General features: G+C 48.5%; 3 protein-coding genes across 9 annotated transcripts; all 3 read right to left on the bottom strand.

Moving 5' to 3' along the window:
• Positions 1-359: 359 nt before the first annotated feature.
• Positions 360-7,697, bottom strand: ints8 (integrator complex subunit 8). Of its 2 annotated transcripts, none has more exons than XM_058047340.1 (28): positions 7,551-7,697; positions 6,991-7,205; positions 6,741-6,915; positions 6,534-6,674; positions 6,404-6,475; positions 6,276-6,327; positions 5,929-6,111; positions 5,751-5,858; positions 4,531-4,683; positions 4,370-4,470; positions 4,162-4,303; positions 4,026-4,096; positions 3,781-3,956; positions 3,592-3,722; positions 3,407-3,517; positions 3,103-3,307; positions 2,906-3,027; positions 2,647-2,831; positions 2,435-2,468; positions 2,301-2,360; positions 2,162-2,223; positions 1,964-2,082; positions 1,175-1,278; positions 1,064-1,114; positions 922-995; positions 796-860; positions 682-725; positions 360-539 (listed from the first exon to the last, which is right to left on the bottom strand). In XM_058047340.1, the coding sequence occupies exons 2-28, from the start codon at positions 7,121-7,123 to the stop codon at positions 423-425; spliced, it is 2,991 nt and encodes a 996-aa protein (XP_057903323.1). In that variant the 5' UTR covers positions 7,124-7,205; positions 7,551-7,697; the 3' UTR covers positions 360-422. The 2 variants fall into 2 exon arrangements, with proteins under 2 accessions (XP_057903323.1, XP_057903322.1); XM_058047339.1 differs by having other exon boundaries at positions 6,991-7,129.
• A 56-nt stretch (positions 7,698-7,753) lies between these two features.
• LOC131101931 (probable C-mannosyltransferase DPY19L4) lies at positions 7,754-14,866 on the bottom strand. 4 transcript variants are annotated; one of them, XM_058047344.1, is made up of 19 exons: positions 14,330-14,866; positions 14,118-14,249; positions 13,870-13,994; positions 13,715-13,805; positions 13,551-13,639; positions 12,674-12,819; positions 12,472-12,595; positions 12,274-12,408; positions 12,069-12,200; positions 11,660-11,761; positions 11,518-11,591; positions 11,291-11,449; positions 10,326-10,445; positions 10,141-10,261; positions 10,013-10,069; positions 9,860-9,942; positions 9,658-9,790; positions 9,436-9,594; positions 7,755-9,369 (listed from the first exon to the last, which is right to left on the bottom strand). In XM_058047344.1, exons 1-19 carry the CDS (start codon positions 14,388-14,390, stop codon positions 9,205-9,207), a joined length of 2,208 nt encoding a protein of 735 aa, XP_057903327.1. In that variant the 5' UTR covers positions 14,391-14,866; the 3' UTR covers positions 7,755-9,204. The 4 variants fall into 4 exon arrangements, with proteins under 4 accessions (XP_057903324.1, XP_057903325.1, XP_057903327.1 ...); XM_058047343.1 differs by having other exon boundaries at positions 7,756-9,369; positions 13,518-13,639; XM_058047341.1 differs by having other exon boundaries at positions 7,754-9,594; positions 13,518-13,639.
• A 316-nt stretch (positions 14,867-15,182) lies between these two features.
• On the bottom strand, positions 15,183-20,176 carry LOC131101745 (hepatoma-derived growth factor-related protein 2-like). Of its 3 annotated transcripts, none has more exons than XM_058047087.1 (10): positions 19,867-20,176; positions 19,297-19,425; positions 18,262-18,351; positions 18,073-18,180; positions 17,869-18,018; positions 16,298-16,438; positions 16,092-16,226; positions 15,887-16,024; positions 15,690-15,815; positions 15,183-15,626 (listed from the first exon to the last, which is right to left on the bottom strand). In XM_058047087.1, the coding sequence occupies exons 1-10, from the start codon at positions 19,898-19,900 to the stop codon at positions 15,574-15,576; spliced, it is 1,104 nt and encodes a 367-aa protein (XP_057903070.1). In that variant the 5' UTR covers positions 19,901-20,176; the 3' UTR covers positions 15,183-15,573. The 3 variants fall into 3 exon arrangements, with proteins under 3 accessions (XP_057903070.1, XP_057903071.1, XP_057903072.1); XM_058047088.1 differs by having other exon boundaries at positions 16,092-16,223; XM_058047089.1 differs by having other exon boundaries at positions 18,073-18,177.
• Positions 20,177-20,323: the final 147 nt, after the last annotated feature.

Genomic DNA, 20,323 nt, shown 5'->3' with positions numbered 1-20,323 from the left:
TGACTGTCATTCTGCGAACCCTGGTTGGAGCTGGGGCAGAATGCAGGGGCAGAATGCAGGGGCAGAATGCAGGGGCAGAATGCAGGGGCAGAATGCAGGGGCAGAATGCAGGGGCAGAATGCAGGGGCAGAATGCAGGGGCAGAATGCAGGGGCAGAATGCAGGGGCAGAATGCAGGGGCAGAATGCAGGGGCTGCTCCACCAGGCAAGTTACAAACGCAAGAAGAAGAAGCCCCAAGACTAATAACTAATGGGGCTAAAGACATCTGAAATGCACGTCTGTCTGCATTTCACGTAGAACTTTGACTCTTTTCCCCAATGTGGCCGTTATTTTCAGGCAAAAAAAAAAAGCCCCGAGGGTACAAAAAAACAACTTTATTTTCTAGCACATTCTGTTGCCCTGATGAAGTCCTGATCAGGTGGTTAGAAATAGAGCTTGGCCATGGCCTGCAAGAACCTCTTCTTCCGCTTCTGTGCTGCCAACTGCAGGACTTCCTCTGGATTGCTGGTGTTCAACTCCGTCTGGCCGATGGCTTTTATCTTCAGAGCAAAAGACATGCGTTCAGACAGACAAACAAACTTTCTTCTGTGGTGCTGATGCAAGTTAGTGGAGAGTTGTGTGTAACATCCCAGATATCACAAAAAAAGGAATTAGGAAATGAATGCGAGGGGAGCATCTCACCGCTATTTGCCTCTTTTCCGCTTCGCCACGCTTGTGATGAATATCTACGCTCTGTCAAGGTACGAGGCACACAAGGTGGTGACAAGTTGAGCGTTCCAGTAAGAGGAAGGATACGTGTGAGGTACTCCAGGATGGTGACGTCCCAGATGTAGTCGTACAAGGAGTCCATGGCGTCGTGGCTGCGTCAAAGTCACACACGTTAACACGCAGCACGACATAAGAGGATGTGTCTGGATGCACCTGCTCTGCTCTTGGAGAGCTTTGAAGGCCGTCATGTAGTCCACTTCTCTCAGAAACTGGCACAGGACGGCGACCTAAGAGGAGGGAAGATGCAGGCGTTGCGTAGCAGAAAGGGGAAGTGGTGTGGAGCGATGAGGCAGACCTGAGTGTGGCAGTTCATCATGGAGCAGCACTTGATCATCCTCTTCAGCACCTGCTGGGCGGAGGTGGCGTGATGAGGAGCGGCAGCAGGCAAGGAAGGCAAAGCACCCACCTGGTCTGTGTAAACATCAGGCGGGACGGCTTTAGTGAAGAAGTCCGAGGCCACGGCGCCGGCCTGGAGGTAAAAGTTGAGTGCTGCCGAGTACTGGTTGGTCACTTGCGGGAAGAAAAGTATATTTTATTGATAGGAATGACATATGGACTTCCCACCTTGACACCTATTTCCGCTTTCAACAAGAAAAACATGGAACTCTCCCCTGGAATATCTGCTCTTGAGGTTCTAAAAAGTTCAGAAGCGTTATGGTCATTGAAGTCCTTGGAGGCCAGGATTTTATTATCATCATCTGCATGCTGAGCACGCTGCAGCGTGTTCGCCAAGCAGCAGCCCCCCCCCCTCCCCCTCCTCCTCAACCTAACACGCTGAGCCTCACAAGATCCTAATATCAACAAACATTCTTTATGATAGATTTATTATTGGAATTTGTTGAGTCTAAATATTATGAAACACCAAACACAGTTGTCATTTTTGGGAAAAAGTTCTAATATGAAAAAAGTCAATACGTCAATAAAGTGGTTTTATGAAAAATGTAACAAGTCAAAAAGAGTAAACAATTAAAGGAAAGAGGCAAGGTGATAATAATCATGGCCAGTACCCTCCATCACAAAGCCAATATGCACTTCACTCATATGGCCCTTCTTTGCATGTGAAACGCATGTGAAGCGCATGTGAAGCGCATGTGAAGCGCATGTGAAGCGCATGTGAAGCGCATGTGAAGCGCATGTGAAGCGCATGTGAAGCGCATGTGAAATCCAGTATGTGGCCTGCTAAAAAGGGACCTACCAAAGTAGATGTCGGCCTGTGTGATGAGCCACGACTGGTTGTTGGGGTTTAGCGTGAGGGCGTAGGTCACCAGCTCTTTCACCGTCACCGCCACGGCTTCCACGTCCACCGCCTGGATGCTGCACACGTACACACATTTTCACCTTTTAGCCGGCCGGCACAGGGCGGGCGGAGGGGGAAGACGAGGTCAGAGCTTACTTTGGGAGAGAGGACGGCCATATGGAGAGATGCTCGGCCGTCACTTCGTTGACAATGTCGTCCTGATGAGGGAGAGACCACCGGGAAGTTACAGAGGTGCTCATGGAGTGAGCGGAGCAGCAGGAAGTGGAGGACGTACCCTTACGATGCAGTGGAGCCTCACAAAAAGCGAGATGAGGGTGGTCAGCACCAGCGGCTCCTGGGAAGAAAACCATGAAGATGATGATGATGATGATGCATGGAGCACATGAATCCTTCATGTCATGTACTCACTCTGATCTTGGTGGCAAAAGTGATGAGTTTACTCCTGAATGGACAAGGTGTCAGAATGAGAAGATTGGTGAGCACAGACATAAGACATAAGATGACATAAGACATAAGACATAAGACATAAGACATAAGAAGACATAAGACATAAGACATAAGATGACATAAGACATAAGACATAAGACATAAGACATAAGAAGACATAAGAGTGACGGCACCTGAGCAGGATGCCCATGGAGGACTCCCGGTGCTTGATGAGGCCCACTCGGCCCTCGTTGCTCCTCTTGTGTTGGATGGAGACGCTGCAGATCTGCACCACCACGTCCCAAAGCTCCTTGGCAGTGCGCCGGCTCTCTTTAGGACCTGGGAGCTCTTTGCACGTGGACGCCAAGAGCTGGCCCAGCTAAAGGTAAAGAAACAGCAACCATGGCGTGCTTATTGGAAAGCCAGTGCACGTGATGAGCAAGGTGCGATTACCTTGATGTACGGATTGTTGATGACGGCAGAGGACGGCGCCTGCAGGGTCAGGTAGTCGTTCTCCCTCCAGTTCAACATGAAGGCCACGCACTCCTCCCCCACCACCTGACGCAGAGGCAGATCTGCACACAAGACAAGTCACACACCTGAAGGTGGCACGTGCGCATGCTAGCTGCCGTCGCCCTGATCAAACTGACCATGGATCCTCATCTCCAGGTAGCCCCTCACTCTGCTGACCAGGTCGGGTGGCGGCCGCTCCTTGCAGCCTTCGGCCGCCGCCGTCTCGTGGGCGCGCACCTCCAGCAGCAGCATCTCATTCAGCATCACCTGCCTCAGCCGCGGGGAGAACTCCGTCACCAGCTCCAGGCAGGCCGAGAAGAGCTGGCGTGCGTGCAGGAAGTCCTAAACACCCGCCGCAACACCCCCCCCCCAAAAGGTGGACCTTTAGTTCAGGAATCTCCAGTGTAATGCATGAAACGCAAATGAGTCATATGATCTCACCTTCACGGATATGCAGTGGAGGCCTTTGGCCATGAGGATGTAGACCAGGTCCTTGGTCAAGTTGTCTTTGATGGCCAGGATCACGTTGATGTAGTCTGGAGGAACCTCCCACTGAAAGAAGAGCGAAGCTTTCATGCCGCAATGCTTTCGTTTCCCAGGTCCATCAAACGCAGCCCAGCTTCCACCTTGCTGTTCACCCTCCAGAAGGGTCGATCTGCAATGTCGTGGAGCTCGTTGAGGATCTGCCTGATCCTGCGAGGTTCTAAGGACAGGATGAGCTGCTGCTCCAACTGCCCGATGCACACACTCGCCGACGCTGCAGAGGAACAACGTATCAGCGTGTGTGGATGTGCGCGGGAGGACTCGGCGGTTACCTGGGATGTCGTAGAAGGAGGGCAGGGGCTTGGCGCTGAGGTTGACTGTGGCAGACCTCTTCCTCATCTGCTCCAGTAGCAACTTCCTCTCCTCCTCCTTCAGCAACTCCATGAAGAGTTTGTGGGAGGACACCAAAAACAGCAGAGACATATCCTCCAGGCTTTCACACAGAGTGCTGCGAGACCAGGGTGGGTTTGTGTTGGAGAACTTCAGAAAAAGCCCAGCATTGCTCCCATCAACTCACCGCATGAACGTCGCCATGTTCCTCCTGAAGCTTTCCGATGAACGCTCTTTCTCCAATGCTCGCGTGCACACCTGCAGGAAGAGGTGCATATTTGAATTGGCTCTCGCTCCTCAGCCACAGAAGAGTGCAGGACTACCTCCAAAATGAAGTCCACCAGAAGTTTACTGGGCTTCAGGAGCAGCTGCTGGAAGCGCACGCTGAGGACTTCCCCTTCAAGAGCGTCACGCACGGCATTGCAGATGCACAACTTGTGGCAAACCTCATCCAGGCCCGCCTCCCTGCACAGACAGGTGTCACTGCTTTGGAACAATCCCATGTAGTCTGCATGGACGTGTGGCTCACACCCTTGTTGGGCCTTGTGCAAGAACTCTCTGAGAACGGAGCGCCTGAAGTGCTTTGGCAAACTGCGGTTGGCGTTGTCCTTGATGAACGCTTCCACCACCGCCTGCCAGAGTGCAAACTGGACTGTAAACGTGCCTTGCGGCGTCCAGAAGCACACACCCACCTGGTAGCTGCCAGCGCTGATCATCATGTTGATCTGGTCGTAGTGGGTCGTCTGCGAGTCGCACGAGTCGCAGTCGCCCGTCAGAGCTTTGCAGGCGTTCCAATAACCCGCCAGTCGCTTCTCATCCAGGTGGACGTGGACTGCAGAGTCCAGCTTGACAGACCAAGACAAGGAGCATGCAGTGGAATGAATGGTTGGAGATGACCACCATGTATCCCCAGACTATCCCCAGCCAACGAAGGTGTCTATCAACTTGTCAGGAACAAACTCAAAGAAAGTCCTCCTTTATTTATTGATTGATTATTTTACTGGACCCAGCAGCTCCTCTAGCCCTGACCACAGTGGTCTTTGCTCAGGTGGTCTATATTTATGGTGGCCCGTCACACCCTCGCTCAAACCCATTCTCACGCACCTGCTCTCCCAGACAAGAAGAAGATGTAGCAGGAAGTAGGGTTGGGCGGTGTGGCCCTTAGCACATATCAGGATATTTTTAGGATGTATCACGATATGACCATATAAAACCCCTCTCATCCCCAACCTGGGCATCCTCCTCGACCCTAGACCTTAGTCTTTCATTCGAAGCCCACATCAAACTATTAACCCGGACTGCATTTTTTCATCTTAAGAACATAGGCCGACTCCGTCCATCACTTCCATTCTCTGCCACTGAATCCCTGACCCATACATGATCACGTCCAGAATGGACTACTGCAACAGTACTGTCTACGGTACACCATCCTAAACCCTCAACAAACTGCAATATATTCACAACTCCGCTGCCCGCCTCCCCAACTCCATCCGCTCCCGCAAAACCATTACCCCTGTCCTTAAAACCTCCACTGGCTTCCCGTCCCCCGACGTGTCCATTTCAACGTCCTTCTCATCACCTACAAAGCTCTCCACAATTTGACCCCCCCACACACACACCTCACAGACCTCCTCCATCCACACAATCCCCCACGTCCCCTTCGCTCCTCAGACGCCAACCTCCTGGCACTCCCCTGTAAGACCAAGCTCCGAACCTGGGGAGCCAGAGCCATCGTTGCCCCCACCCTCTGGAACTCTTTGCCCCATTCACTCCATGCTTGCCCCGACCCTCCCACCTTCAAAAAACAAGTCAAAACCCACCAGTTTAAATCCGTTTTTAATGTCTAACTTTTTATACCCGACTGCTGTGCCCCGCTTTTTTGTATTTGCAAAGAGCAAAGGCGAGCGTCTACCTTCTTCAAGAGTTCCTTCGTCTGCCTGAAGTGGTCTCTGGCTTTCTCAAAGGCCGGCTGGTCCGTGCAGCCCTGCTGGAAGGAAATGGCCCCCAAGTCGTAGTGAACCTAAACAAACCAAAAAGCTCAGCTGAAAGCATGGGACACGGCAGGGTCGAGCAGGCGGGTCACAACCGACCTGGCAGTGCAGCTCGTTGCCGCTGATGCGGAGCCCAGCCGTGGAGGACTCCGTCTCGCCGTTGGCGGCGGCGGTGTCCGCAGCCAGCATGTCAAGTGTCCTCATGGTGTGCACGTAGAAGTCCTTCTTCAGCCGCAACGCCCCCGTCAGGACGCTGATGGAGTCGCTGGCCTGCTCCTTCAGCTGGACACAAATGGCAGGCACGGCTGACTATCAGGACGCCAACGCCACACACAACACTGAAGTCCATGGCGCAAACACGTCTTCGGGGTTTAAGTAAAAAAAATTTAAAAAAACGAGCATGGTGCCGGAATACTTTAAGCCCTGCGTGTTGGAAGTTCTCTCACCACACTGAGGATGTTGTCAGTCATCTCTTTTTCCTGCTGTACGACATTCAACCTGCAGGGAGGCCCAACAAAACCTTTTGACAAACAGCAGCTCTCAAGTGACTTTGTGCTAATGAAATAAAACTTGCATGTTCATCTGATGCGGTCCCGGTTTGGCTTGCTTCTCAGGAAAGCTGCTCAGCACGATGGTCCTGATGGCCCTTTTGAACGCACTGTCAGCTTGAAATCTGTTTGACGCCTGTTGCCGTTTTGACTCACCAGCGGTTGTAGATGAGGACAGCCATGGCTGTGGTCGGCGGCAGGGAAGACAGGTCCAGGTCCACGTGTTTCACCCCCGGCGGCACTTTGCTCACACACAGGAGCTCGTTGAGGAGCATGTTCAACACGGGGATGCTCAAGCTGATGAAAGGAGGTAAGTACGCGTCACTCTTTGCTCTTACATAGCATCTTATTTCCAAAACACACCCTTTCTCCAGCACATCCAGGTCCCACTTCATGTACGCGGCCACCTTCAGAGCCAGCAGCTTCAAGGTGCGGTTCCGCCGGTTGTCAGCCGGAGGCTGCACTTGATTTTGCTCGTTCACAGATGGTTTGGACGCCTGCTCCAGGAACTGAACGATGAGCTGCACGGGTGTTGGGTCTGACCAAGCACACTGGTATCATCACGATGTCATAATAATGAACATTTCTGGGCTGGTCTTGGGCTTCATCTGACCTGCGTTGGACTTCTGCAGGTGCTTCTCCAGCAAGGCGCCGTCCAGGAGGAACTCAAACCAGGAAGTCTGTAGCGGCGTGCTAGGCCGGCTGCTTGTCACAGCAGCGACGCGGTCTGCTGCCTCTGCACTCATCCTCCTCTGGGGAGCATCAATTGATGTTGTACTGAGTATTATTATCAATATTGAATGGATTTTATATAGAATATGTCAGGGCCTATGAAAACAAACACAAGCTGAGCTCAGCCGAGAGTCCCAGAGCCACACTTTCTGACATTTCTGAACATTTGTGATCTATAAGAAACAGCCACAGGATGCTATGAATTTGACTGATGCCTACGATTTCAAAGGCTGTCATTTAGCTCGTGAGAACAAACAAAGCATCGTTTGGAGCAAGTAAGCTTGTTTATGTGTCACCTGTAGCCCAACTGAGCGGGGCATTTTTAAATTGTGGTACATATCCAAGAGCAGCAGCCGCTTTATTCATCAAGCGCCCCTATTTTCTGTCTCCTTTGCGGTTAATTTTCTAGCTAGCTCACAAACTACGGAGGAATTGTCTTACCTTTGTGGATAAACCACGAACTAGCAAAGCATAAGAGTGTGTAAATATGCAGGATTTGTCCCCTAGGAGCTGGGGGAGCTATACGGACTGATGTTTCTCACGTAATTCATTGTGCCCAGCGCCATAGCTTCGCCCTCTTCCGGTTCCGGTTCGTCACCAGGAAGTTACATTCTTGTTTTTTTAAGAACTTTATTAACAAACAAAATGGCATTACAATACAGTGCAATCAAGTACAGACCATATTAACATAGAAACAGCCCTCTAAGCTAAACTAATTAAAATATAAGTACATAATTACCAAATAAAACAACACAAAAAAGACAAGGGATATAAAAGTAAGGTTCAGCGACATTGGAACAGGTTGGGTATATACCTACAACGAAATGTACCCGAACCCTAACACTAATATTGTCCTCGATGTGGAATCCAAGTCTCAATAGCTCTTTGGATGGATAGATGTTACTTCGTCTTAAAATGTTTTTTTTTTTACTTTTGGGGGTGGAGGGAGAGAAAGAGACACCGTACGTATTTGTAAGATTGTGTCTATATATGTATATGAATATGATCCCTGGGTTGATGCGCTGTTGGACATGATCTGATAAACTCATTGGTCAGCTAATGATAGACCGTTTATCATCATTTGTGGAAGTGATGGAGTGCGACGAAGTCTGTTTTTCTTCCGACTCCTTTTGGACATGTGAAATTGTAATATGCGATGTATACCCAAGTAAAACATACGCTCAAATAAAATTACACGATGAGCAAATGAAAAAATATTTGAATAACATTTTAAAATCGTCAACATTTAGTTTATTTGGATAATTGAAAACACGCCACTGCGAGTTTTGAAATACCCGGCTTTTAATGTGAAACAGCAGTTGGGGGGGCTAAACTTAATGAGGGCTCTTATGGTTCCACCTGGTCTGAGGTTACAAAGACATCCACGCAGGAAGTCAAAAAGGAGGCGATGTGCTGGGTTGGGCTCCACCGCCAGTGTAGTCGCGTATAAGTAAGGCATAGGGAGCAAGAGATGCCTTCTCAAGGTAAAACGTCAACAACAGACTCAAAGGGAAGCCCTGCTTTACTGAGGCACGGCTAAGGGAACCCAGCTGGTGGGCTGCCGTCTTGCAGAGACAGGCGGCAAAGAGAAGGCAAAGAGAAACAACAATAGAAGCGACAGAAGGCGGCACAGCTTGGCAGGGTGGTACCATACCGAAAAATCAAGGATTCTTCTAGTTTTCAATGTGCGGCATATTTGAAGCTTCTTATGAGCGACATCATGACCACATTGTTGCTAACGTGTTTGGGCAGACCAGCAGCAGAAGTCATGCCAATCCCACAGGACTGTAATCTATTTGTGGTCATGGTATAAGCAGCCATCGAATTTGCATAACCGCCCATGACACATTTTCAAGAAATCAGAAGGGGATTCTTTTTTCTGAACGTCACAAAGAAGACAGAGCCGGCTGTGAGAAGCAGCAACACTCCCTCTTTCATTTCACAGCCTCCCAACCGTAGCAATGTACACAAGCAAATACAAGTTGGCACCACTGATCCCCCTGCCGCCGCCGCTACGTATTCTCTGGCAGAGCAATAAATCCAAGACTGGATTCCACCGCATGAGGTCCATACAAGGTCCAGGAAGGTCCTCCTGTCAGTACTGGAAGGAGATGACAGAGTTGACTTTGTAGACGTGGTACGAGCGGTTCCAGAAGACCCGTGTGAAGTAGTTGCTGTAGGGTGACTTGTTCATCTTGATCTCATGGCAGAAGCGTCGGTGCTTGGAGAAGGCGTACGTCTCCCCTTTGTCGTAGACCACCTGGAAGGAGAGACATAAGAGGACAGTTCTACTGTTGATATCACATCGGCGTAGGTGCGGACTCACATGTCCATTGGAGACGTCAAGCAGGTCTTTGATGCGGCAGCCCTTGTTTCGACTGAGCTCGTTACAAAGGGACTCCTCGATGATCACGTAGTTCGTCTTGTGCGAGGTAAGGATCTTGTAAACCTCCTCTGCGGATCTCATGGAGTACACCTGGTAGGTCTGCAGGCACACCAAGTACAGGTTGATACGGCCTCTTGGTCAACAGGCAGATTGAGCACTCACGTCCTCGCTCCTCCTCAGTAGGTCCATGTCCCAGTGTAGCGGTAAGCTGGTCACGGCCGAACCAGAACCCAGCTTGACCGCTCCCAGCAGCTGAGGGCTGCCTGCAAACACCGCAGCCATGGGAACCTGAGTCCTGGAGGACGGCGGGAGATGTTTGTTACCACCTTGGAGGCTTTATAGACGCACATGCAGGATGACTCACCTGATCCAGCTGATCATCTCTGCAGTATCTGGATCATAAAACTCCTGCAGCTCTGATAACTCGGCCAGGAGGCGGGGGCAGTACTGGGGCACAGAGGGAAGGAGAGGGGTGGAAAATGGACTGGACAGGAATGGCACGGCCTCAGAGTCTCACCTCTCTCCACAAGCTGAAGCCGATGATGGTGGGAACGGCCGTGCTCAGGATTAACGACTGCAAGCAAGCAGAGCAAAATGCAAACGTGGCGGGGACGGGAATGTGCCAACTCAACCGCAGTCACTCACCAGCACGACGGGGTGGATAGACTTGACCTTGAGCCACCTGAAGACGGTCATCCAGAGGTCAGGAGAACACACGCCGAATGCGGTGAACATGCAGATGTACGGCGTCCACACGTACTTCACTCTGCGTGAGGAGACAGCACGAAGGAGAACCTCCATATCCCATTCCTCACAGCGGCGGGCCTTACCCGTCGAACAGCATGGTCAGGCCTCCAAACAGGAAGGCCTGGAAAACATGGTAGACCACCTCTGGGCGCTCTCCAACGTGCACGTCTTCCAGCTTAGGGTCGCTTTGTGTCGTCTGACCGCTGAGACAACCAGGAGAAACATGATGCTTTATGACCGTGCAATTCCATGCCCGAACACTAGGGGTGCTGCTATCACAGTGCCGAACCATCACACCCCTCATTTATTAGCTTCCATCAATCTTCTATGCCACTTATCCTCGCTGGAGCCTACCCCAGCAGACTGTGGGCGAGAGGCGTATCCATTACGGATAGTTTTGGCCGATTCCGAGTATGAAAGGAGTACAGCTGTCAATTATCCGTATCCTCCTTGTGTTTGTATATGCTCTGTACTTGTTAGGAATAAAGGTTATTAAAAAAAACGTGTGTAATGTATTCACTGTTCATTCTTCACACTCTGATTGGACAGTCACACACATCGACCGCCCCTGCGGCCAGCAAGACACATGTATTGTGTTTGTGTACCCAAGCTGCGGTGCTTCCAAGTGAGTCCTGTCTACTTACAAAACATGGGCAAAATTTGGGGATCCTGCGTGGAGAGTACAGCCAGGAGGAACACGGCTGCGTGCAGAAAAGCAGCCCTTGTGGCGCCTGTGTTATCCCATGGATACACTACACTGGATGGTGGCAGGACAGACTGTGGGATCCAAGTGCTGTCCCGCTCGTGCTAATAAGACTTTGTCGGCATCGGAACGCTCCTCCTTAGAAAGAGATGAAGTCTTTCTTTCATCATAAAACTGTGTAATCCTGGACTGGAGTTCTTACAGGCCTGTAAACTGCTCACTGTAGAAAAGATGGGTTTTTTGGGAGGTGCATGAGGGTTTGCGTGGGGAATAGCAAAGCAGGCTAGCATATGCGCAGCACAATCCAGGCTGCTTCAGGCACAGGAGGAAGTGCGTTGGACTGACCTGAGTCTTCTGTAAACGGTCTCCAGTGTGGACAGCAGGCATACGGTCAGTACCAGCAGGTAGAACGGAAGGACGGAGGCCTGCGTCAGGCGCAGAAACAAATCCTGGCTGGGAGATTGGAGACTTTCTTGGCACAGGAGCAGGTTTGTCACAAAGTCGCTGGCAAAGAAGCAAAGACGATATGAGAGCAGGTCGTCATCCCCTGAAACACTCAAGCTGTGAATTACGTTGTCGTGTTGAGCCTGAATTTCACTTCCAGGAACTTCAATATGACTTCGCTGTCACTTCCAGGCAATACTTTCTGCAATGAAAAACACACGCAGATTATAATCCAGCCATCAGACTCCTCCAACCTTCTTGGAGCTCTACCTTGACCAAATAATTGAAGGTGATGCCTGTGGTGAAGACCAGGTGGAAATGGAGGAAGAGCTTCATCACTCTGGCCACTAGAGGGCCCTTCTTCATTTTTTGCTGCACAAACACAGGAGAGCAAGCACCCAGGATGCTGTAACTCGCATTAACACCGCTAGGGGGCGCACAAAACACACATTGTTTATGGAAGGGGTGGCCAGACATGCTGAAAAACCAAGTCATGCAGATGTTTTCACTTGATGATGCTAGAACTTTTTATCAACCAAATTTTTATTCCGTTTTCTGTTATGACTTTTTCTCTTTGAATTTGTCAGCTTTATAGTCTCGCTCATCCACAATGAAGGAATGTTGTGTTTAGGAGCTCTGAAAAGGTGGTAACGGTGAGATGGGTGGCCGGCTACGCTACCTGGAGGTACTTGGCGAGCACGGAGCCAATCAGGAGGCTGAGCAGAGGCGAGGCGAGCAAGGCGGTGTTGTGAAACTGAAAGAAGTAGGCCAGCAGCAGGGAGCTGACGTAAACTTTGTGAATGTCAGACATCTGGCCCAGGAGGGAAAGAAGGTCAACGGTGCGCCACGGGAACGTTAAAACAACTTCACAAAAGCATGCTGACCTTGCGAGTCGGCACCAGGTCAAAGGAGTCGAGCAGGAAAAGACAGAAGGCTTGGATGAAGAGCAGGTGGTGGCTATGCTCCCACACCAACAGGAAGGAGAAGGTGGTGGTGCTCATGGTCAGGTAGCACAACATCTGAAGAGGAGGCGTCTGTCAGATGGCGCCGAAGCCAAGAGAACGCACGGCACCAGGTCTCACCTCAACGGTGGAGCTGATGTTGTTACACAGGAAGCCAGTCAGTGCCGCCACCTGACAGGAGTAGTACGGCAGAGCCCAGTGTTCCCGCAGAGGAACCGCCTGGTCCACTCTGGTGGCGTCAGGTCTGAGTGGCGCAGATGCACTCCCGTCACGCGTATTCATTCAAGTCTTCAAGAAAAAATACAAAGAATGGCGGACTGACCTGCTGATGACACACCAGGCCACGGCCAACACGCCGGCCACCCACGTGCCGCTCATCACCCAGCTGCACACAAAGAGCGCCGTGGCGTATAGCGCCTGGAGGCCAAGCACGGCCCCCACGTAGAAGTAGATGGGCTCCACCAAATCCTGCAGGAAGAATAGCCATATCATATTCATCATATTATGAATATATTAATCACATCATAGATATCCATCATATCATAGTCATCATATTATAGACATCATATTATAGGTAATATCATATTACATATAATATGATAGGTTAGTAGAACATAGTGTAGGTGACATTTGGTGGAAGGGTTCACTAAACCTTCTCTGTAAAAACAATCTGGGTGTCCATGACAACGGTGAAGATGGGACGGGGCGATATGGACCAAAGTATATACGGTCATGGAAAAACCGATTAGAGCACTTTGTTTCTTCAGTTCCTTGTTGTTGGTTGGACAAATATAACCATGACAACAAAAATAGCTTCATATATATATATACTATATATTATACTATACTACACTATATATCCTCTCTTAAATGAAATGCTCAGGAGTCATTTATGTTATCATCATGATGTCCCATCCCGTCCCTATCCCAGCTGACTTTGGTCGAGAAGCAGTGTGGTGTACACTGCTTCTGGATTGCTTTTCTTTGCTTAGATAAATACTTCAACCAAGACAGGTCTTTGCACCTTCACCATTTTGACACCAACTTTTACGCTTTTCCAATTGACTACAAATGAATATCAGTATCGGCCTCCTTAACGACTAATAAGCAGTCTCCTATCGGGCCTGAAAACTCATATGTGGATGTCGAATCTGGATGCTACTGACCTGGCTGCCTGAGATCCTGTAAATGTAGCTCACCATCATTTCAGGGTACAGAGATAGACGCTCCACGGCGTTGATGGTTTGTCCCGCAAGAGTGCTGTCGTCCGTCATCAACTCGTAGAATCCTGTCACAGACAAACAATATATCGTCAGTCTGTTTTTCACCTCCTCTCTTTAAAGGAAAGGAAAGGAAGAACGACCTCGCTGAAAAGATGGCGCCGCCAGCATGTGCTTGTAGTAGTAGTAGTAAAGGCCGCTGCCTCCTGGGAAGGTGATTTCACGCTCCAGCTCCTGAGACACGAGATGTGAGACAACACCACATTCACCCAGAGCAAAGCGGCTGGGGGGCACTCACCTGTCTCGCAGAGAACCAGAACCTCCTTTCGTGGAAGGCCGACAGGTAGGCGGCGTACAGCATGCCGCACGCCACCGACGCCAGGCATCCAAAGAAGACCCTCAGCAGACGCTGGAGGACACCCACTGGGGACAAAACATTGGTGACTTTTTAGGCGCCCATGACATGTTTCTCACGAAGGGCTCAATATGGAGCAAACCAAAACAGTGCCCTCCACGGTTTTTAAATGTCTTGACACGCAAACTTACGAGGAGACGGCTTTGGCGTCCGGAGGGTCGACTCGGTCTTGCTCGAATCCTCTTGTTTGCTTTCATCATCATCATCATCTTTCTGCTGTTCCTCGTCCTCTGCTTTGACATCTAAATCGGCGAGACGACAGACTGTACGTGGAGTTGAACAAGTTTCGAGTCTGGTTTGACTAAAACCGTAAACAGCTGTTGTAAGCTAAAGCCAAACTTACCGTCGTCTTCCGCTTTGCTCACCTCCAAAGTATCCGCTATCCGACACCGTAACCCGGCCATGGTGTTTTGAAATCAATCCAAAATGTTATTTTGTTATTATTATTATCATCAGACGGTCTGAACGGGCAACATGGCAGTTAGCAGGTGGCTAGCTAACAGTGGCCGGTCGACAACTTCCTGTCGGCAAACTACAGAAGAACACACCGCTCTGTTTGAACTGAATGTATTCCCACTATATCCCCACTTCTTCTTCTATTCATCGTGGGCGTCTACTGTGTTTCTTCACAGCGGCTCAACACAGCATCACACTCCCGATTCAAAACGGCCGACAACCCGGAAGTTGTGGCTGGAAGAGAGGCGGCGCTAACTTCTAAGCCACCGATGGCTAAACCTGACAAATAAAGTCAAACTCACAATCTATTTAAAACGTCTTACATTCGCGTACACAACCAGTTTTATGTCAATGATGATATTTGTCATTTTGAACATATCTCTTAGATGTGAAGTCATCACCGTCTTTGGGAAGTAACCCGGAAATGATGTGATTTTTATTATTTATCCCTCCCCTTCTGTCGTGGTAGTCCCGCCTCTTCCGCTACGTAGCCAAAAAAGGTTTTAAATTTGAACGCGAATAGTCATGAACCATATGGGATACATAAATAACATCCATTCATTCATTTTCTACTTAAAAAATAACTTGCTCGTAAAGCATTGAGTGCAACATCAGGCGACATACCGACGGCTCATACTAAGTTTGGAAGGCGGCCATTGAAGGCCATTGAACAGGTGTACTTCATATATCGACGCCAGTGTGGGAGAAAAAGACAATGCATGACTTTTTGACATGTTTAATTCATCACTAAAGCATGCTGAAAGTACATTCGATTCTGGGAGCAAAAAAAAACAGATATTGGTGTGCAACTTCACAGTTTTCTTCTCTGTAAACAATAAAAGCGCGCATCGGCATCAAACAACTGGCAATAGTAAAACATTTCAGAAACATGCTTGTGTGCACATAAAAGCGAGTGATGTTTGGTGTCAAACTTAAAAGCGTTTGGTCCCAAACTTCAAAATTGGAGTCAACAAATTGACTTGTAAAATTATTTACATAGAAAACATGTTTTTTTTTGGACATATGTGTTTTAGGAGGGGCTCTCTCTAAAAGCGTCTAAAACAAACCTGCTTTGAAACAAACATCCCCCGTACAGAAAACACTCAAAACATGAATAAGACTTTTCTTCCGTTACTCTGAGCTTTCCACAAGTTTCTCAGTGGGCTCTTCTGCAACGCGCCATTCTGCATTCAGGAGTAAAAATGGTCATTTTGTTCTGATGCGGCGATGATGTTAGTGACACCTACCTCCGTGGTGACTTCCTGTGGCAGCTGCTTCCTTAATCTCACACCTCTCCAGTTTGATAGTGAGCTTCTTGGTCACTTGAGGGTGCTTAAATGCTTCCACAAAAGATTCATCATCAGAGCTGGCAGCTGCAGGAACACGCCAGTGAGGTTCAGCCCATGTAGACTTTATTACATCCGTGCCTTGGAGTGACCTTTACCTTGGCCGACCTTCTTTTTGCCTGCTTTGGGGGTCGCCGCCTTCTTTTTCAGAGCAGAGGGTTGTTTTTTCAGCTTGGACGTCTTTTCCGTTTGGGATTTCTTCAGAGGCTGGTCGTCTGAGCTGTCATCAGACTGACCTTTGAGAAGGAGACGGCAGCAAGTTTGAAAAGTGCTTTTCCAGGCACTGCACATTTCTCAACCCACCTCGTCTCTTTTTAGACGCGCTGCCTTGCGTCAGGGTGATCTTCTTGCCTCTCTTTTCCTCGGCTGGCTTTCGCTGCTTGGGGGTCACAAGGGGCGTGTCATCGTCAGAGGTGTCGTGAGAAGATGGAGGCTCTGCTAAGAGCCACGAGGTCAGTGCTGGAGATGGATGCTTTCTAGCATTCACGACACTCGTAAGCGGTGCTTACCTTTGTGCCCTTTGCTGGTTCGCTTTGGTTTGCTCCTCTTGTTTGCGGGCGTCTGCTGACGGGCGGCGATGGCCTTCCTCCCCACGATGGCTGTCAGCGGCTCGTCATCGGAGCTCTCGTTGGAAGATTCTGTATATTTGACTGAAATAATTCTAATGTAGGTCACGGGTGTCCAAACTTTTCAGCCTGAAGCTACTTTTTACGTTTATGGCGGCCTGCCACAAGTACATTCGGGCTGCCACAGATACGCTTTGGTTTGGTGCCATCCTATTTTGACATGTTTTTTTGGTTATTTGGCACTACCTTGTTCATAAACACAAGATAATAACGCCGTACAGTAGATGGCAACTCTTGTGCATCAATATAGTCATATGCGGTGTAAAATGATATCTCTAAATATATCTAAATCAGTGCATACTTGCTTGCACCCAGGAAACACCCTGCATGACTATTTACAATTTCTTTATTATTAGCATATTAGCTCTTAAACTCGCCCACACACGTTCACCAAATTCAAATGTGAGCAAGTGAGACCTCTCACACCGACACAAACATGTTTTTTGGATTAGGTGTCAGCTCAAAATAAGATTTGTTTATTTATGATACTGGTTTTAACTTCACGCCCAGAAAGGATTATTATGAAAGATTTGCCTCAGTGCACCATTCCTTCATGAAATGTACAAATGGAAATACCTAAAACACAGGGCAATAGTCATAAAACATTTCATCCAAATTGAAAAACTCAATGTCATTTCATTTTTTTGAAACACTAAAATACATAGAAATTCATCTTTATATGACAGTAAATATTATTTTATTACAATACCATAACTATTCTTCAGAAATCCCAGTTTTTGAATGTTTAATACGAGCTGCGATTTGTCCTACTTTGTTGATGGTCATTGAACGCAGCATCTACCTTCTCCATTGCCCAGAGGGATGTATGGATGTATTAGGATGTATTCCCCCTTTTTCTTTCACCTCATACTTGCTCCCCAATGCTGATACGATGTAGGAATGTATAAAAGGTAGGACGTGATGACTTTGAGTGCGAATGTGCATCACTGTGCTAGTTACATGCTAAATGACTAATGCTAGCAAAACACTGGACTTCAGCCACGGTCATCACATTGACAGGCCACCAATAGCAGCTGGAAGTCCAATTTAGCTGGCAGTTCAATGCCAACAAAATGTGAAAAACACTGGTTAGTTGGGCCGCTCTTATGCAAAGGTAGCACTGTATATGACTGTATATACTATATAAATTCATTCAAATGCGACTTAAGGGGAGCAGCTTGTCCATTCGGCATGAGGAGCCATCTACTGTACATCCTCCTCAGTCACACGGCACAGCACACAAACGTGTGTACATTTCCACTGCTTACTTTTCATACTTCATACTGAAAGTGCTGAGGAAGGCGGGCTCTGTCATTGGCACTGAGATGGACGGCCTGACATCTGTGGCAGAGCAAAGGACACTGAGGAGGCTCCTTTCCATCTTTCTGTCTGCGGCCCTTGCTACAAGAAGTTTGGACACCCCTGTACCAGAGCTCCACTCCCACCTTTTTTACCTCTTTTCTTCGCAGCGCTCCTTTTGGATTTTGCCCCATTGTCTGCTTGGGATGTCCCGACAGGCAGATTTTCCTTGTGTTGAGGCCTCAGCTTCTTGGCACGCACACTCAGAGGTTCATCGTCTGAACTCACGTCATCATCCTTCACCTCTGGGTGGAAAAGAGCATCAAAAAGCTACAGAGCACCAGGAAGAATGATTTTACCTTTCTTCTTCATGGCAGATTTCTTGGGTGGCGTTGAGAAGTGCTTCTTGCCAGACTTGGATGAGGCTTTTGCTTTGACCAGAGGAGCGTTGTCAGAGCTGTCGTCTGCTGTGGGATGTCAAGCAGGGAAGACACTTCAACTCATCTGTGCCCACAAAACACAACCGTGATCACCCAAGACTTATCCACCTGCGTTCTTCCATTTTCTGCCGTGAAATGTGGACAACTTGCTGTCTCTCTTCTTTGCAGACGTCTTCTGCTTAATCAGCGGCTCGTCATCTGAGGAGGGAATAACAAAAAATGATCAGAATTCATTCAGCGGAACCCTGTGTTGTCGCAGTTCTTTTGGGGGTTATTTGTGTGTGCCTATTCACCCCCAAATGAGTCTGTTTTTCACCTCCATTTGGAAACAATGAGCATCAATGCCTGAAAATCTCCACACTTGTGGGAGCTTTTGCGTGATGGCCATTTCTATTTTCTATGTCTCACTGGGGTCGCTGGGGTGTGCTGGAGCCTATCCCAGCTGTTTTTGGGCAGGAAACCCCCTGGACTGGTGGCCAGCCAATCCCAGGGCACATATAGACAAACAACCATTCCCACCCACAATCATACCTATGGACAATTTGGAGTGGCCAATCAAGCTAACATGTTTTTGGAATGGGGGAGGAAAGCTGAGTACCCGGAGAAAAGGGAGAACATGCAAACTCCACACAGAGATTCTAACCCAGGTCTTCCCATCTCCCGACTGTGTGGCCTGCATGCTAACCACCGATGGCCACTTATGTTAAATAGATGATGACCTCTGTGAGTGTATTACAGGGCTTCGAGCAGGGGTGGGCAAACTTTTTGACTCGTGGGCCGCATTGATTTAACAAAATTGACGGGGGGCTAGACTATATATTTTACATGCAACAGTCCACCTGGAATTATTATTTCTATAGTATATTTCTATAGTATCTATAAAAGTGTCAATGCAATCTGCTATATGTGCTTGTGTCCCTCTTTCAGGAGCATTTTGTAAACAGCAGACCACATCAAATAACAAAATTGATAAAACGGCTATGATGCCAGGTCGTATGTTAAGTTTGAATGAAATACTTTGGAAGGAACGGGCGGGCTGGATGTGGCCCCCGGGCCGTAGTTTGCCCACCTCTGGCTTAGATTTTTCTTTTAAGCAATTTGCTTTGGGTCTCAGACCTAGACCCCTCCTGGTGTTGTCCTCACCACTTCTGTCCTCCTTTGAATCTTCTTTAGAGCTGTGTGCGTTCTCCGGAGACGCCTTTCCCTTTGTGGGGCGCCTCACGCCGAGTTCCGAGAGAGGAACGTTGTCATCGGAGCTGGAGTTGTCCTTGCCTGTGTTAAGAAGAAGCGGAACCATGAGCAGAACGTCATTCTGGAACTAGGCTGATGTTGAAGAATCGTTGTGGAACCACCAAGGAATGCCATGGCGATCAACAATGGGAACCTGTTCGAAACCTAAAGTACATTTCATTTTTAACACATCATTAACCGGTTCTAGCTCATAAGGGACACAAGTATACCGTTAGGGCTGTTTATTACTTACCGTCCTTTACCATAATTAGGACTACAAATACCCTCAAAAATGAAATAGTCAATATTTATCCACTTTGGTGTGGCAGTGGTGAAATACATACACGTGTAAATTCAACGCAAATGCTGGACCCAAGTCGGACATGCTATCTGTAGGGGTCAACACATTTCCACCAACCCCCCCAAAATGAAAAATTCTATATTACATGATATGATATTGTAGTTCACTAAAGAGATGGCTACCTGGAGATGTATGTACCGTTCCGCTGCGGTCCATGCTGAACCGAGGTGATGTTGCTCATCCAAAGTGCGCCAAAACTACTAGCTTAGTTGCTCTCTAGCGATGTTAGCACGCCGAGGCAGTGCTTGTTTTTAATCTGTGTCGTGTTGCCAGAGGCCAATGTTTGGCTGATTAATAAATTCTGTTAACTGTTGACTAACCAAACAGTCACGGAGAAGACTGTTCTTGTCGCAGATTGAAGCAAAGTTGGCTTCCTCCACAGCTGATTCGCTGACTGCTGTGTGCAGGGACGTGACGGCGAGGTTTGATGACGTCATCGCGCGCTCGTCACGTTTTTCGGTGACGCTTGAATATGACGTTTTTTGAGGGGTTCAGAACCACAGAAATATTCATTCCACCAAGTAAGGTGACATACAAAAAATATTTAATACAATATTTATTATTATTATATTTATTAAC

The sequence above is a fragment of the Doryrhamphus excisus genome, chromosome 14 (genome assembly GCF_030265055.1).
Source record: "Doryrhamphus excisus isolate RoL2022-K1 chromosome 14, RoL_Dexc_1.0, whole genome shotgun sequence".
NCBI lineage: Eukaryota > Metazoa > Chordata > Actinopteri > Syngnathiformes > Syngnathidae > Doryrhamphus > Doryrhamphus excisus.
Note: the sequence above shows the minus strand (reverse complement) of the source record. Positions and strands in the feature narration are given on the sequence as shown.